This window comes from Apodemus sylvaticus, chromosome 19, assembly GCF_947179515.1.
Source record: "Apodemus sylvaticus chromosome 19, mApoSyl1.1, whole genome shotgun sequence".
Lineage (NCBI taxonomy): Eukaryota > Metazoa > Chordata > Mammalia > Rodentia > Muridae > Apodemus > Apodemus sylvaticus.
In genome coordinates, this window is record NC_067490.1 from 17,942,293 (window position 1) to 17,959,344 (window position 17,052).

Below are 17,052 nucleotides of genomic sequence, written 5' to 3' on the forward strand. Positions count from 1 at the left end.
CCAGGACCAGAGGCTTCTCCTCCTTTTGATGTCCAACAAGGCCATCCTCTGCTGACTATGTGTCTGGAGCCATGGATAACACCATGTACTATCTGGTTGATGCTTTTGTCCCTGGGGGCTCTGGGAGAACTGGGTAGCTTATATTGTTGTTCGTCTTATGACGCTGCAAACCCCTTCAGCTCCTTGAGTCCTACCCAAGACACAATTCACAGATCGAATGACACTCAAGAAGAAGGAAGAACAAAGTATGGATACTTTGGTCCTTCTTAGAAGGGGGAACAAAATACCCATAGAAGGAGATACAGAGACAAAGCGTGGAGTGGAGTCTGAGGGAAAGACCATCCAGAGACTACTCCACCTAGCAATCCATCCCATATACAGTTACAGAACCCAGACACTATTATCGATGCCCACAAGTACTTGCTGACTGGAGCCGGATACAGCTGTCACCTGGGAGGCTCTGCTAGTGCATGACAAACACAGAGGGGGACACTCTCAGCCAGCCATTGAACTGAGCACAGGGTCCCCAATGGGGGAGCTAGGTTTTTTTCTTCTTTTTTTTAATACTGAAAATCAGGGATGTTTGACAAACCCCACTGGGATTCAGTTTTAACACTCTGTCATCTTTTCAAAGAGCTTTCCGATGTTGATGCCAGCCTCTTACCTTTCTCTTCATTGCATTTGGATTTCTACTTTCTGAAACCTAGCCTGTGTTGGGGTAAGCTACTAACAAACTCTAGTCATTTCACCAAACGATTGGGATAAAATGGAAGACCATGGAAAACATGGAGATAAGACTTATTAAAGAAGAACCAAAAGAGCCAGTCAGCTATGCAAAAAACTATTTGCTATTATGCTTCAAAAATACAAACGTTTTAGGGATTCATTACACGTATCACTATTGCTGTTAGGAATACGGCCTTCTTAAGGGAAGATGAATTTGCAAAGAATGAAGTGAAGATGATTTGTAGTAACATCAAGTTGTCAGCCTTCATTCACAGCGTCCCAGTTTGTCACGTCCCCAGGAGATAGGGATAAAAGGCAAGACAGGGTCTCATGCAAGGGTCCCCAGCATGGCATGTACGACTCGCTGTGGAGAAAAGGTGCTCCCAGGAGTGACATGGGGACCACTCTAGTAGGCGCAGGGTTGTGGGAAAGGCACAGGATGGGACGAGGGGCTCAGCTGGGCTGGAATTTCCCCTTTACACATTGTGAGTCATGGCACATTAGGTAACACACTGGAACTTCTGAGGCCCAGTTCTCCTAAACAGGAAATTGTAACCTTCGCAGTCACTAGAACTCCACACACTGATTCATTTTGCATGCCTAATCTGGCCCTCTTAGGTCAATGACTTACGGATCAATTAATAAAGGAAGGGGCAAATTCTATGCCACAGGCTCCCGCTGAGATTTTTATAAAATAAAAAAAAAAAATTAAAAAAAAGCAAAAGTTATGGGTGTACGGTGATAAGACTGTGTCCTCCATCTGGGAAGAGGGACCCTTAATTGAGAAAATGTCTCCATAAGATTGGCTTGTAAGCAAGTCTGTGGGGTATTATCTTAATTACTAATTGATGTGGTATGGCCCAGTACACTAGGAGTAATACCGTTCTGGAGCAGGTGGTCCTAATGATATATGAAAACAAGTCAGACATGTGTTGGGGAGCAAGGCTGTAAGCAGCACTTCCCCCCCCCCCCAAGGCCTCTGCCTCAGTTCCTGCCTCCAGGTTCCTGTCGTGACTTCCTTCACTTGTGGACAGTGACCTGAGGGTTTTAAGAATAATCCTTTTCTTTCCTGAGTTGCTTTGGACCACGCAGCAGCAACAGACGCTTGACTAAAACAGAAGCCGTATAGTACAGTAAGTTAGGAATTTGGCAGAAGTGGTCAGGCTGATGAACGGCCCATAGATTACTACGCGTTCTGGAGGTCAGAACATTCATTCTCCCTTCAGTTCCCCAACAAGCATAAAACTGTTACATTACCTCTTCTGCGGACATTGTACAGGGGGTAGAAAACTGTTACTGACTCCTATTCATGTAGATATGCATGCACAGATGTATGCCCCCCCACACACACACATATGCATTACACGTCTTGTAGATAGTGAAGGGTCACACAGCGCAAGAAGCTACCCTTTGCCAAATAAATCTGTCAACATTTCTGGCTCAGTTTGCAAAATGAAGGCCATTTATTCAGGGAATTGTTTTTCTGTGGACACAGTTCTTGAAAACTGTTGATTCCACTGGTCATTTCTACATAGGGGATGTGCTACCGCCCATTTGTGTCAAAGGACAACTTTCGGGGGTCATTTTTCTCTTCTTCTACCATGTGGGTCCCAAAGATTGAACCCACGTTGTCAGACTTGGAGGCAGGTGCCTTAACCCGCTGAGCCATCTTGCCTGTCCACGTGCATAGGTTCTCGAGCACTGTTGAATGGCTACGTAGGTGATCATGCAGAAACCGAGAAACTAATTAACGATGATGTTAATGAATGCCAAGTGTAGTTAACACAGGACTCTTCGGGAGGAGTTCTCAGAATGGTCCATCTAATTCCCCAAGGGTCGAGGGAGAGTGTCCGAACCCGTGGCACTCAAACGCTATGTGGGGTCAGTGATGCGTTTGTACAAGGTCAGCCATCAGTCAATGCCGTGAGTCATATCACAGAGTACTAACAACTGCTTCTGAGCTGCAGAAGAACTCAAAAGCAGTCTCAAGTTTTCTTAGCCTCCTCCCCCTCCTCTTCGGCTGTAGCTGCTCAAGTCCATTTAAGGCCACGTGACAGGAACAGAGGCTGGGAAACTTGCTAAGCAGCTCCCTGGATTCTGGGAAGCTGGCAGCGTGAGCTGCTTTACTGTGTCTCTGCTAAAACAATAAATATCCCCGTTGATCAATATGGGAACTGACACCCCAAGAGGTGCCGTTCCAGGCCTCGTCGCCAATCGATAGCAGCTTCACTGTGAACTGACTTCCGGCCTCGGTCACAGTGAGGGACACTCACCCCTATTCCCAGGCCTCTCTCTATCCCACATGTTTACATGCCTTATTGATGTCCTGGTCCTCTTAAAATTAACCGTGCTTTCATATGTTCAACTATATGGACTTCTGGTTTTAGTGTGTGTGTGTATGTGTGTGTGTGTGTGTGGTGTGTACATGTGAGCGTGCATATGCTACGCTAGCTGACCTGAATCACTGGTATTCTTGTCTCTGTCTCCATCCCTTTGTGGGATCGATCGGTGCATTCTGGGGATAGAAACTCAGTTTCTCCCCCTTGTGAGGCAAGTACTTTGCCCACTGAACCAACTCTCTTGTCCTTCATAGACTTCTTACGAAACTACATTTCACTGGGATAAAATACTACTGTTTGGATGATTGAAGTCGCAAGGTCTGTAGAGACATCCCTACGTGGATGACAAATGTGTTGCTATTTCCACCTTCAGAACCTAGAACACCCTAGACCAATTTCCTAATTTCCTTCCTACTGCCCCCGTGGTCTCTCCCTCTCTCTCTCCCTCTCCCTCTCCCTCTCCCTTTCCCTCTCCTTCTCCCCTACCCTCTCCCTCTCTCCCTCCCCTCCTCTCCCCCTTTCCCTCTCTCTCTCCTATGAGGTCCACACATGGAGGAAGTAGAGCTATATATGCGTTAGATGAGAATGGTGGGCTTTGATCCATCTTAATTATTTAGAAGAGTACTAGTGACTGAGAAACAGTAGACTAGAGACGGCGCCTTCTATAGATGGTTCCTGTCCTGGAGGCAGATGACCATCGGATTTCATGGTACTTTGGTTCTCCAACAGCCTAACATCTTCCGAGAATCAGACAGGGCCCAGAATAAAACCCCGACTGTGTGCTAAAGATTCAAAGTAGGGTTCTATTGCTTTGATCTCTTTTATTATATATGGACCAGAAGAATTCCAAGTTGAGCAAAACTACTACAAGGAGTTATTGGTTTTCAAAAGTTCTCTCTCTAGGCAAATGCTTCTTCAGAATGAAATTAGGATGATACCATGGTGTATACAGGCATTCCCCTTTCATGTTGAATCTATACGTCAACATCTATAAATAAACACCTTTCAGAGCCTAGAGTATGCTTGAACACTACTTTAAATGTGTAACTGCATTATCTGAAGGGCAGCTGTACATACAATTTTAGGCATTTGCATCTAAACATCAACAACTAATAAAAATTTCAACTCCTAAATCCATTTAACTTTCAGTTTCTCAATAAGGGTCATTATTTTCTTGTAGTTGGGTTCACCTTGGACAACCATTAGTAGAGACCCTAAGAAAACCTCACTCAAGATTGTGATAGTCTTAACAAGGGAATGAGAATGGTACAGACCCAGGGCAGGCTGCATAGGTGTTGACCTCTGAATACATGGATCACACCGTGTTCCTATAACACGGACACAATCATGAAGACTATGAAGGATGCAGAAGGCCCAAGCACGCAGGAAATCCACAATACTTATTTCTGTGCTTGCTTATAATCCTTTACCTGTCTGTGTAGACCGAGGCAAGAGCTATCTAAGAGGGAGAAGTGGGGTGTCTAGAAGTCCCTCCTTTGTGATACCAGTACGGAGCCCAGGCGCTCACTACATAGCCCTGGCTGCACTGGACCTCACTCCTCTGCCTCTTGAGTGCTGGTGTGAAAGGTGTGGGTCACCACACTCCACGGATGGTTTTACCACATAAATAGACAGGTGCATGTGATAGGGTCAAAACACACTTTCCTGTTGCTGGAATCTCCCTAAGGAAACTTACGAAAAGTGAACATCTTTTTGTGTTGGGATTCCAGAAAGCAACATACACAGATTATGGGTGCATCCCATTGCAAAAAGGAAAATTAGCATACAGAAAAATTATAAGGGGCCTGAAGAGGAATGGAAAAATGGGTATCAACAGCTACAGTGGGACTTGAAGAGCTGCGATGACACTGGCTCAGCAAGACACACTCACGGGTGCAGTACTGGCATGAACAGCATGGGAGCAACCAACCACTTTCTGATGGGACTTAAATTCCATTTCACAGGAAGAAACCCATACCTGGCACCACTGCTGGGACAAGAATATGTAGCTAAACAAATTGTAGGTCTATATTCTAGGTGGAAAAAATATTAAAATTACTCCCAGAGACTTATTGTTATACCTGTAGGGCATTGCTCAGCCCTCATCTGAGAAACCTCTTTTTTGCAGTAGATAGCCATTAACCCCAAAACCCCAAATTGGCAAGGTGCAGAGAATAAGATATAGTGGATCACTCAGCCATAAGTTAACCATTTATACTGCACCATCTAAGACTCAGAGACCATTGCAGAAAAGGGGGGGATGGGTGGGGCAGAAAGTCTGTAAGAGCCAGAGGCAGTAAACGGGTACAGGACAGAGCAGGGCAGCTACACATGTGAACTCACAGTGGCTATTATGGGATTCTCAAGTCATATACAAACTTGGGCCAGACCAAATTCCAGCATGGGGCAGGAAGATCCCACCCCTTGCCAAGGAGCTCCTGATCTAGCTTCTGGAAGAGGGAGCGTCAGTGTCCTTAAGAGCGGTGTCACTGGTAAGCTGACACTCCACTGGAAGGCCTCACATCTATGAAAAGATGGGAAGCAGAGGCTGGACTTGATGGGTGGGGAACAAAAAGAAGTCACAAAGTTGGGTGGGCGGGGAGAATAGATAGGGGATGAACTGGGGGAGGGGTGAATATGCTCAAAACTCAAATTCCCAAAGAACTAACAAAAGGTATCTTAAAAATATATATATAAAACATAAACCTGGGTGTTGTGGTGCGCGCTTTTAATCTTGGCACTTGGGAGGCAGAGGCAAGTGGATCTCTGAGCTGAAGGATTACGAAAGGAGTCCCAGGACAGCCAGGACCTCACAGAGAAACCCTATCTTGGGGAACAAAACAAAAACAAAAACAAGCAAACAAACTGTAGTAGAAAAGGCCCTAAACCTCTGAGTTTAAATAACACATTCAGACATATTAATGAATGTATCACTTATATGTAATATGATTTCGCATGGCTTGCTATGCTAGCTGATCGATACCGAAAGAATGTACAGTGTTTTGAATGAACAGATGAGAGAAAATGATGGAAGGAAGGTTGTAGCATGGCATGAGTAAGGTCAGGAAACAGACTGCTGGCTGACAGGTCTTTACGCAGATATCTTCTTTGTCCCCAGGGTAATGCTGTACTAGTCAAGAGTTCCCACCAGGGAGTTAAGCACCCTTCTGTGCTCTGCAAGATGTTCCTCAGGAGCTGACCTGTGGGACTCTGGGAGTTAACTGGTAGAACTCCTGAAGGTGCTGGATGTGAGTGATGTAATTTATTTTTCTGTTCCTCTGTTGGTTCTCAATGGCAGCGAACAGCTAATGCTAGGTGGTTCTTCTGTTGTACCAACCTGCTCTCCAGACATTCACTGGCTCTCTCTGTGGCCTGTGACTCACACACACACACACACACACACACACACACACTACAATGACAGATGATTTGCACATGAAGAGATCAAGGCCCAGAGAGGTCAAAGCTCCTCTGAGGTCACGCAGTCCAGTGGTAATGCTAGCATCCAACCTTAACCTCCATCCTGTGCTCATAATCATTACACAGAACTACCTTCCATCCACCCATCCAATCTTCCATCTGCCAACCGACCCCATCTTCTGACGCAACAAGACTCAGTTTGTTTATAGCCAATCATTATGACCTGGCCTCAAAGAGTGTGGTCTCCTGGATGAACTAGGCATGAAAACCCATAATCACAGCTCAGCACATCAAGTACAGTAATAGTAAACAGTAATAGTAATAGAGAGAATGCGCTCCCCCAGAGACCTGGGATCTCTCTTCTTGATAAATAAGGAAACGGGACAAGCTCTGGAGGGTTTGAGCAATCACATCCTGTAAGAGCCCAGTTACAGGATGAATGTACAACCCAGCATTTTACAACACAAATACCTGGTTGGCTAGGAATGAGGGAAACCATAACATGTCAGGACACATGAAACATGGCAGCAGGAGACTCAGTTCACATATTCTGAAGTCTGCTCCCAGCCCTTTGATGCTTTGGCCTTACACAAGAAGTTTACGTCCACCACGGACTCCCTACAAGACATTAGGCAAATCCTTTTAAGAACAAATGGAGATTAAAAAGAATATCCGTGCCATGGAGAAGGGAGATTAAAATGTTAATCTCTTAGGATCCCTCTGACATAGTACAGGCACGTGTGCACGCCTGAGATGCCAGTAAGCTGGTGTGTCTTTGAAGCACTAGTGTTGGTAATTTTCATTTGTAGCGTTCAAAAGCATCTTAAGGACACAGAACTTGGGGGCTCAACTGGCTCAGAAGTCATGAGGACTGGATGCTCTTCCCTAGGACCCTCTAAACTCTATGTAACTCTAGTTCTGGGGGCAGCGGGGTGGGGGATTTGAGGCCCTTTTTTTTTTTTTGGCCTCAGACATGGTACACAGACATGCATGCAGGTAAAACATTTACATACCACAAAATGAACACTGAAAGGCAGAAATTTCAAGTAAAACCTTAAACTATATTACCCAGAGGACGAGAAAGATAGTCCCACCAAGATGCTGAATTATTCTGAGATGCCTGCTGAGTCGAGATTTCTGGTATAAACCACAAATTCTCATTTACAAAACTTTCTGAAAGAAGACCATTTATCATTTCTAAAATTTTCTTCTTGTGCTTATATGTGTTCGAATGGAGGCACCTGTGTGCGGGCATGTGCATATAGAGGTCAGAGGTCGACCTCTTGTGTCATCCTTGAGGAGCCCTCAATCTTTCATTCTTTTCAAAGTCATTTTGTGGCCCGGGCTGCACCTTCAGTGAAGATAGCGAGCCAGCGAGTCACAGAAATCTGCTTGTTCCCGCCTCTCCATCCCTGGGATCACAGGCGCACGTTAGCACGTGCATCTTTTTTATGTGAGTGTTGAGGACCAAACTCCAGCCATCACGCTATCTACAACAGGCACTTTAGCAACGGAGCCATCTTCCCCACAAGTCTATTGTATATACAGTAGCGACAAAATGGATGTCACATAGCACCCATGCAATAATAGCATGTCAAGAGAACTGGACAGGCCACAATGGAGCTTCCTGAGACCCAGGTGTGGGAACGCCAGACATCAGTCTGCTGGTTTATGACTCAGTTTCTTTATCTGCAATATGGGGGTACTAAAAACACACCCTGCCAGGTTCTTTCGAATGTCAAACGAGCCTCTGCCCACAAGGCAATGCAAAGAAAGCCCCACCTGGGGCAAGGCACCTGGTCAGCTTAATGGTCCTGGAAGCAAAGACTTGACAAATCCAGGAAATGTGATTTTTCTTTTCTCCCTTGAGCCAGCAACTTGGCAGCATCCCTAGAATCTGATTTCTTCTCACTTCCCACCTACGAGCCAATGCCAAATTCCACTGCGTCTTCCCTTAAATATCTTTTGCATGCCACACCCCCTCTCTGTTGGCAGATCCCCGCCCTCCCCCGGGTTGGGCTCCCAGCATCTCCTGCCTGGATCGCCACCTCAGCTTCCTGACTGCTCTGCTGCTGCTGATGTCTACAACACTGACAAGCAACACTTTGCTCCAGGACAGAGGCCTTGCCACAGGACAGCCGCCCTGCCACCTTGGAGCAGGAATCTGGCCAATCCCTGTAGGATGTCACACATATAGGTCTGAATATTCTGATGTCCAGATACTCAAACCTCCATTTCCCCCCAAAGCACTCCAAAATACTGTCTGCTTTCCTTGTAGCCCAGTGGTTTCTCCTGTGGTCACCATTTTGGGCACCAGGGTCCCAACATTCCTGCCTTGTCCTTCCAAGCTCAGATCCTTCTCTGAACCTGTTCTAGAAAACTGAGGTAGGGAAGTCTCTGTAAAGTTCTTCGGGGTGCTTTTTCTGCCCTGTGGAGGATGATGGAAGGTGGGTTTATCTTTCTTCTCATCTGTCTTAGGAGTTTCATACTGACACAGCTATTTTCTTTTTTAACTTTGTATCTAACATCGCGGCCAATTCTGATTGGTAGAACTCATCTCACCCACAATGACTGAATGAATGAACAAATGTAAGAATGAAACAGTGGGACTTTATTTCTACTTCACTATTGATTATTCAGATTCAACCTCTAGCAATCAGAAATGATTGTATTCACAACTCAGAATTACTCACATGATTTCCAGTTTATGCCAGGACCCAGCATTGTGTCAGCTATGCCCAGAGACATAAAAAACTCTATAGAACCTGAGCACAAGGTTTCCTCAGGCAGCCTTCAAGGGTTTTGTTTGGTTTGCTTTGGTTTGATTTTTTTTTTTTGTTTTACCAGATATTGTAAATATAAACAAGCAGATATATATATGTCTGGTGACAAGGTACTACATCAATTAGACTTATTTTTCTGGATGGTTCTCAGTGCAGAAAAGCACTAATAGCTCATGGGGGTGGGGGGAGGGCAGAACATGCAGAGAACATGGATGATGGCAGCGGGGGGCATGCAGAAACCACACGGGCGCTGCCAGAAGAAAGCTCAGGCCTCCTTGGGTCCGGGGCAGGTTGGGCCATCTACTCACACACATACCTATGGGCCGGTGACATAGTTTCTCTCTGCAAGCTGCCAAGAACAGAGGCCTGGCATCACCTAGTTAGGGCATTGTGCCCGCTTTGGCTTGCCTTCTTCTGCTGAAAGCCCTCAGCTACCCATTAGGGGAGGCATGTGTACAGGCAAACAGAACTATGTCAGAAAGATCCACAGGGAGCTATGGGAGCAACTATCTGTCTTTAAACCAATATCCATTAAAGCTTCGCTTGTAGCCACTTCAAACAGAATGAGGGGCCTGGACAGGTCTCAGCTGGAGAGTGGGCCCTGAGCATGTGCGAGGACCTGGGGTCCATCTCTAATAACACCCCCCACCTTCAATCCCCAATAAGGCATTAGAGATGCATTTCTTTTTTAACCCACTTAAAACTACTTGAGTTACCCAAAATAAAGCATCTTTATTAAAATTCAACTAATTATGAATTCATTAGCATTTTTAGTGAGAGAGAGAGAGAGAGAGAGAGAGAGAGAGAACCTGTGCTCCTAGTTAACATTATCTAAAACAAAAAATAAATGTGCAGTTAACTGGACTTCAAGAAACCCAGTGGAGGTCAGTCTGGCATTACCGTTCCTAGGCATTCTGATTAGACTATAATATTTAATCTTAGCTCATGATGTTTGCTGCTGTGTCATACAGTCAAGACAGGGTTATCTTGGGCTTGCTTAAACCTGAACTGTGGGATTCCCATGGTCCAAAATCTTCCATTTCTAAGTCAGAGGATCTTTTATATAACAGTAGCTTAGATACTTCCTAAGCTTTTCTATAAAGGGTTGTCTGAGAGTGGTCACTATTACTTTTAGAAGATCCTAGAGGATAGTTCTGCTTAGCAACAACTATCCTCACAAATAACCACAAAGCAATATTTACAAACTGCTTTTCCCTTCTACTGGCACAGGGTCTGTCCTGTGGAACAACGCATCTCGCACTGACCCTGATTAGGATTCTAGGAAAAGGTTCAGGAGAGGCTCAAAGCCCAGCAATTCAGAGAATGGAAGTTACATTCGGATACAAAGTGGTTAGGGAGTTTGTCTTCAAAGTAACCAAACTGTAACTCTGTACATTAAAAGCCTTCAGTGAAAAAAAAATCTGACCATGGGGTCTGTCTTCCACGGGGTGTTGTTTCTCAGGTAATACAACTGTGACAAAGTGATAGTGTCATTCCTGAGCCACTTTCTGCAGCTCCTGTTTGAGCGTCCTGAGAACAATGTATCTACATCAGCTTGCCTGTCCACAATGGCGATATTGATACTGCGTTATGTGGCCCTCCGGTTGCTAAGAGATTTACATTGGGCAGATTGTCACACTTCTAGCAAAGCATTCTGGTCCACGAAGCTTTTGCTCCAGCTCAGTGAGTCCTGAAGCAACTCTACCTCACCCTTCCCTGTGTGGCTTCCTAGCCAAAAACAGGGTCCAGGACAGCCATTGCGCTACACAGGGCCTGCCATCAACCTTCAGGGTGACACTGAATATATATATATATATATATATATATATATATATATATATATATATATATATATATTCCTGTACCTTGGTGTCATAGAAGGCCATTCAGCATCAGAGAGTGGAGGCAGGGTTATCTGGCAAGAGGCCATCCATATTGACCTTCGCCTAGCCGAACCTCATAGAATAAAGCAAAACTAGAGCCTAGCAAATCGATCATCTCCTAACTCTGCTATACGAGGTTTGGAAATAAGCCATCACAGAATTCCTTACCCCAAGTTTGTACTTTTTATGAGAGCACATTCAAGGAGTTTATTTACACCAGCACCCCAAGGGAAACTGTGCAAATGTAACATCTTGCCGCAAAACCACCGCAGCCCTCCAAATTCTATCTCCTACAGGCTATTCTGTCACAAAAAAACTCAGAAGGCCTACTCCTAACCCCAAAGGAACTGGGAAAGATACCCCTCACCCCAATAGCAGTCTCTCTCATGAAGAGAAGTAGATTAGATGGATGGAATTTGCATGTCATTTGCAAAGCAGACAGATCAAGGCAGAGAACTATAGAAAAGCCTCTTTTCCCTTGGGGTATTCACACAAAGACACATCAAAATGCTTTATGACCGGCTTCCATATTCAGTTCACTGGGTTTTGGTCAAATTCTATTAATTGCCATGCAGGGAAAGTCCTTTGGAGCATCACAGAGCAGCCAGTACCCAGGAGTCATCCTAAAGGGCAAAGCTATCAAATAGTTAGAAATCTTTAGCTGCAATGAAATACCTCTGGCCCAGAATCTCTCCTGTTTCTCCCCCCTCACCTGGTCCTAGACATCAGAAAGGGGGTACACAGTGCCCCATCAGGGCTTTGATCTCAGGCCATCAGTGATGAAGGCTGCAGGGCTCTCTCCTCCACTCCCATGTCACAGGAATTCCTGCATTTGGGATCACTCTTGCCCAGCAGGTAAGACTCAAACCTCTGATTTTAGCTCTATTTAACCACCAAAAAAAAAAAAAAAAAAAAAAAAAAAAAAAAAAGAAGTTATTTCTAGTAGCTCATTTCCATTCCAGAACACCAGCTGGAAAAAAAAAAATGCCTCCTAGAGATAAGAGGCCCAAGGACAGCAAGAAGGCAGAATAGGAACCAGCTTGAGGTCACAAAGCTACCGAGACGGGCACACATGTGACATACTTCCAACACAAAGCTCTTTTTCCGCACAACAGCCCTCTAAGAAGTACAAAGGCCCGGCTCTCCCGCAAACACAAGTCACCTGCGGTCAATTTAACCTTGACCCAGCTGCAAAGAAAGTAACTTTAACTCCTTGGCAACACCCTTGTGTGTTACCCAAACGTGCCGGAGCCTCTGTAAAGTGAGGCGCACCTTCTGCAGAGACCTGCAATCACACCCCCCAACCCTACACCTCCCCCCTCCCAGGAGAAACCCATCCCTTGGCCCAAGCCCAGCCTGTGACCACGCTTTACCGATAGCCCCCCATCTCTACTCCCAATTTACGGTCTATGCTGTGCGTGAAAAGAGTTCTCCATGCTTGCTACAGATGTCGAAGGAGATCCATACACAAAGATGAGAGGCCACTGCACACATAGCTACCTTTTTCTTGCGATCCCGGGACCGTTTGCGGTGTTTTCTTTTTTTCTCAGTCTCTTCTTCGGCATTGATTTCTAAATCCCTGTTTTTCTTTAACTGGGAGGCGGCGTGAGCCATGATGCATTGAAAAAAGACCCTGTCAAGCGCGCGGAGATTTCTCTGAAAAGGTGATCTCCTTGGGTACCTCTAATCAGGCATAGAGCAGCATAGCCCTCACAGGAGAGGAGCCTGAGCAGAAAAGGCAGGGAGGCATCGGAGAGGCAGAGAGGCAGAGATGCTGGGGAAACTGCCGACTTCAAAACCCACCACAGCAGGGGCCGGATTTCATCCTACACCTTGCTGAGCCTTCCCCACTCGCGGAGAGGGCGGCCATCCCGGTGCAGAGGCTGTAGTGGAGGCAGCTGGGACCGGAGGAGCTGTGTTATGGCCGCATCCCCTGCCACCAGCTGGAAGTGTCTAAGTGATTCCTCCAAAGGGGGAACGCAGCGAAGGGTGGCTCTTGTAAAGGAGAAAGATCTGGAGTCACCACACATGCGGCAGCCGAGAAGCCAGCACTAATTCTGAAGAAACGGCTTCAGAATCCTACACACATACACACACACACACACACACACACACACACACACAAAAAGGAGAAAGGACTGCAATTTATCCATCAGCCTAGATCCGCAACGAGCGAAAATTAACCCTTCAGAGAACGGAGCAGCTTGAGTTCAACTGCTGACGGTGGCGAAATATATAAAATAAACCAGCCACGTTTTCCCAGGGAGACGCTGAGAGAATTTTCAGGCAAACAATGCATGCATTGCTGGCCTCAACAGGGCATCCATTATGCCCGGTTAGTCCTGATGCATTTCGTGGAGAGGACTACAGAAGGGTCTGTTGTCTTTTTAAAAACAACACGCTCGTGACAGCACACTATCCAGAAAGGCATGAGCCCACTGTGGTGAGTGACAGATGCCCAATTCAGAGGTTCCCCGGGACTCTCCTCTACTGCGGTGTGAGGGGCAGAGAGCAGGGCAGGGGGGCTGTCATCAGAGTTTCCCAGTGGCTTTCATGCCAGGGCTCATGGTAATCACGCTACTATTAGTAGGACCTGAGTCCTCGGTGACTGCAGCCTCTGAATATTCATTGTGAGAGGAGAAGCAGCAGCATGGGTCAGAGATGCTGGTGTCTTCTGAGAGTGCACTGGAAGAGATCTAAGTAGGGAAGGAAACACACTCTCATACACACTCACACTCACACACATATATACACACTCACTGATACACACACATAGACATACTCAAACACACACTCACACATATATACACGTATATACACTCACACACTCAGACATACACATGCTCACACACACACACACACACACATACACACACCCACACACCACCAGCGCTGACATTGACCGTTTTAGCAAGAAAGACCTGAAATGCTAGAGCAGGCCGAAAGCCTGTGGGCTCAAGTGAAGACATCTCCATATCGCCAAGAAAGTAAGGGAAATGGTAAGAGAGGCTCCAGAGCGTGGTGTGAGCACAGCGGGCCTTAACTCAGGAGGTGGACACACTGAGGAGGAAGCTCTACGCTGCAGAACGGAGAGCTCGCTAAGCCCACCGCATCGTAGGGCTTGGGTTGGGGGTCCACGGAGCTGTTTTTGCACCTGGTTTATGTCTAGAGCACTGAATGAAACTCTCAGCAGGTACCCACAGGCTGTTGTGCGATAGATATCAAAGGTCCCTCTCATCCATGGAAGGCCCTCTAGACTTTGGACAGGTAGGTTCCAGGACGTGGAAGATGTAGGGCCCACGGCCTGCCGTTTTTCATAGAAGTAGATGGCACACACATGTTGCTGAGATCACATGAGAAGCACCTGGGTCACACAGCAGATGAGGGCGTCCTATGGACACTTAATCACACGACAGGCTTGATGTCTACAGAAGCATCTTCACAAAGAACACACTTCAGGGATGGGGAAATGGTGTATCATTAAAAACTTGCCTATGGTCTCCAGAACCCACACTGGATACACAGTAGACAGGCCTGATGGCTCACACTTGGAATCCAAGTTGGGGAGGTAGAGACCGCAAGCCCCAGGGGCTCACTGGCCAGCTCAGTGTACTTGGTCAGCTCTAGGCCAATGAGAGATACTGCCTTAAAAAAGGAAGGTGGCAGTACCTAGGAAATGATAGATGAGGTGGTCATGTGCTACACACACACACACACACACACACACACACAGTTTCTAAAGTCTATATTGCCCATCAGACTATCTTATCCAGCAGGAAGCAGACCAAAGACCATGAAGGCAGAGAGTTAAATCTAACTCAAATTCAAAAGCAGACGAGCCCTTCACTGGGTGGGAAACATTAGTGGCTTTAGAGTTTCCCACCAGGATTCTTCCCCCCGCAAAACGTAAGCGGGGCAGAGAAAAGGATGACACGGAGATTTCGTGTGGCATCTCTCTAAGTCCCACACTTTTGAGGAATACTCACACAGTGGCAGCCAGCTGAAGAGGGCAGCCAGCTACAAAACTGGCTACTCTCCCTCTGGCTTCAGGATCTGCTCTCCTCCCTGTATAGACACTAATGATACTTTTAAAATGTAGCATATTTATACACGCCCTTGATCAAGGTACCTTTTCCACGGGAGGCTGGCAAAGCATTAATCCACTAACATCGATCTCCACCAGTAAAAGGGAACAAGCTGAGAGTTAGGATTCTAAGTTCCACCCCACAGTTACTTGGCAACAGCCAGGTATGCCCCGCCTCACCGTTACCTGGCAGCAGCCAGGTAGGCGTGGCCTACCATAAAAGGAGGCTGCCCAGCCCATCCTCTCTCTCTGGCCTCTCTTATTCTCTCACTCTCAGACTCTCTCTTGCCCCCTCTTGGGCTCTCTTCCCCTCCCCCTCTCTCCACGTGGTCATGGCCGACCTCTGCTTCTCTGCTCTCTCCCTCTCACTGCCTTTCTCTGCCTCTACTGCCCCCTTAACTCCCCTCCCCAGGCCCTGAAAAACTCTATTCTACGCTTTACCGGCATGCAGGCATGCGTCTGGTCCCTCAGGGGGAAGGGATGCCTCGGCATGGGCCGGCTGAGGCACCCCCTCCCCCCACACTGCTGTAGAATATATTCTCACACCTCTGTCTCTTCTTATGCTCACAACACTGGGGCACTCCCCTCTAGGAGAATCCTTTGCTTCTCCAAAATGACCAGAAGCTGAGGCTACAATGTAACTTTGATGATACAGTAATGAGTAAAGTTCTATTGGCACTTCCTTGTATTAGTAACACAGGAGCACATCAAAACCATATTCTAAGGTGCAGAGTAGTAGAATTTTTGTTTTGTTTTGTTTTTTCTTAGAAGAAGTGTGTGGTTTTATCCTCTGCTCTGAGCCCAAACAGTGAGTCTACCAAGGAAGGCATCCCTGTGCATCCTACATTCTTACTATTTTACTAAAGAGTCAATTTCTTCATTTGTTGACTAAAGCTTCCTTGAACCATTCTGTTCCAATGGACGTTAGACTGGACCATGGTCCGGCTGGCACAGGCCATATCCACCTGGAGGGTGTGGTGGGTTCCCAGCAGCGACAAGAATGGATTGCTTGACACAGAGGTACAAAGCAAGATGGCGCATCCAGACCCAGGTTGGTGGCCATTCACATCTAGAGCAACCCTTCCAGTCAAACTCCTAACAGACAGGAGTGTGGCCAGAGCAAAGAACACCAAACTATTAAAAAGTGTAGTCCCAGCTCTCCGGGACTTTATGAAGAAAAGAAAATTGTTCTTAGTTTGTGAAAGTCTCAGCTACAAGAATTCCTAGTCCATCCCTTCAAAATACAGGGCACGAGTGATTTTCAAACTTTACTAGTCAGCGAGGTTTTTTTGCAGTAATTCCAATGGGAGAGGCACGAGTCAAGGGTGCGAGGCTCCAGCGGCTTGACTGATCCAGAGGCAAGGCAGAGAGCATCTAATTCCAGCTCCTTCCACATTCCTCTGGAAGTCAGACTTGGCCCCCCAAAGCAAGCGTGCGGCAACTAAGAGTCCTGGTCTTTCCCTGTGTGCAAACTGTTTCCACAACCCATGTCAGAAAGTAACTTCTATTCAAAAAGTCATTCCTGATTGCTTACCAGAGTGGATGACTTTCATTCAGAATAATCCCTGTAGGTGCAGTGTTAGATCACGAAACTGCCACTAAATAAAAGTAATAATTGCTTTCCGTAATTGCTAAATGAAGTGCATGTTATTCCTTAACTATTACTCAACGAGGATTCAACAGTTGGGAGGAAATGCTCTGTGGGAAAACCAACTCAAAACCAACCGATAGGAGAATTTGCAAAGATAGCATGGCCAAGGATTGTCCCCTCCCCCTTCTTCCATTCTGGTATACCTTCCTCGTTATCTCAAGGCACG

General features: G+C 46.4%; 1 protein-coding gene across 8 annotated transcripts in view; it reads right to left on the reverse strand.

Annotated features, from left to right (window-relative positions):
* Ank3 (ankyrin 3) overlaps positions 1-17,052 on the reverse strand; it is a 600,128-nt gene that overhangs the window by 306,106 nt on the left and 276,970 nt on the right. Inside the window, exon 1 of one of the 8 annotated variants that reach the window (XM_052163454.1) lies at positions 12,652-12,765. The exons of the other annotated variants lie outside the window; for them this stretch is intronic. Within the exon in view, the coding sequence (XP_052019414.1) occupies positions 12,652-12,765 (114 nt within the window). Of the gene's footprint in view, positions 1-12,651; positions 12,766-17,052 lie in introns of those variants that run through there. 8 annotated transcript variants of the gene reach the window in all.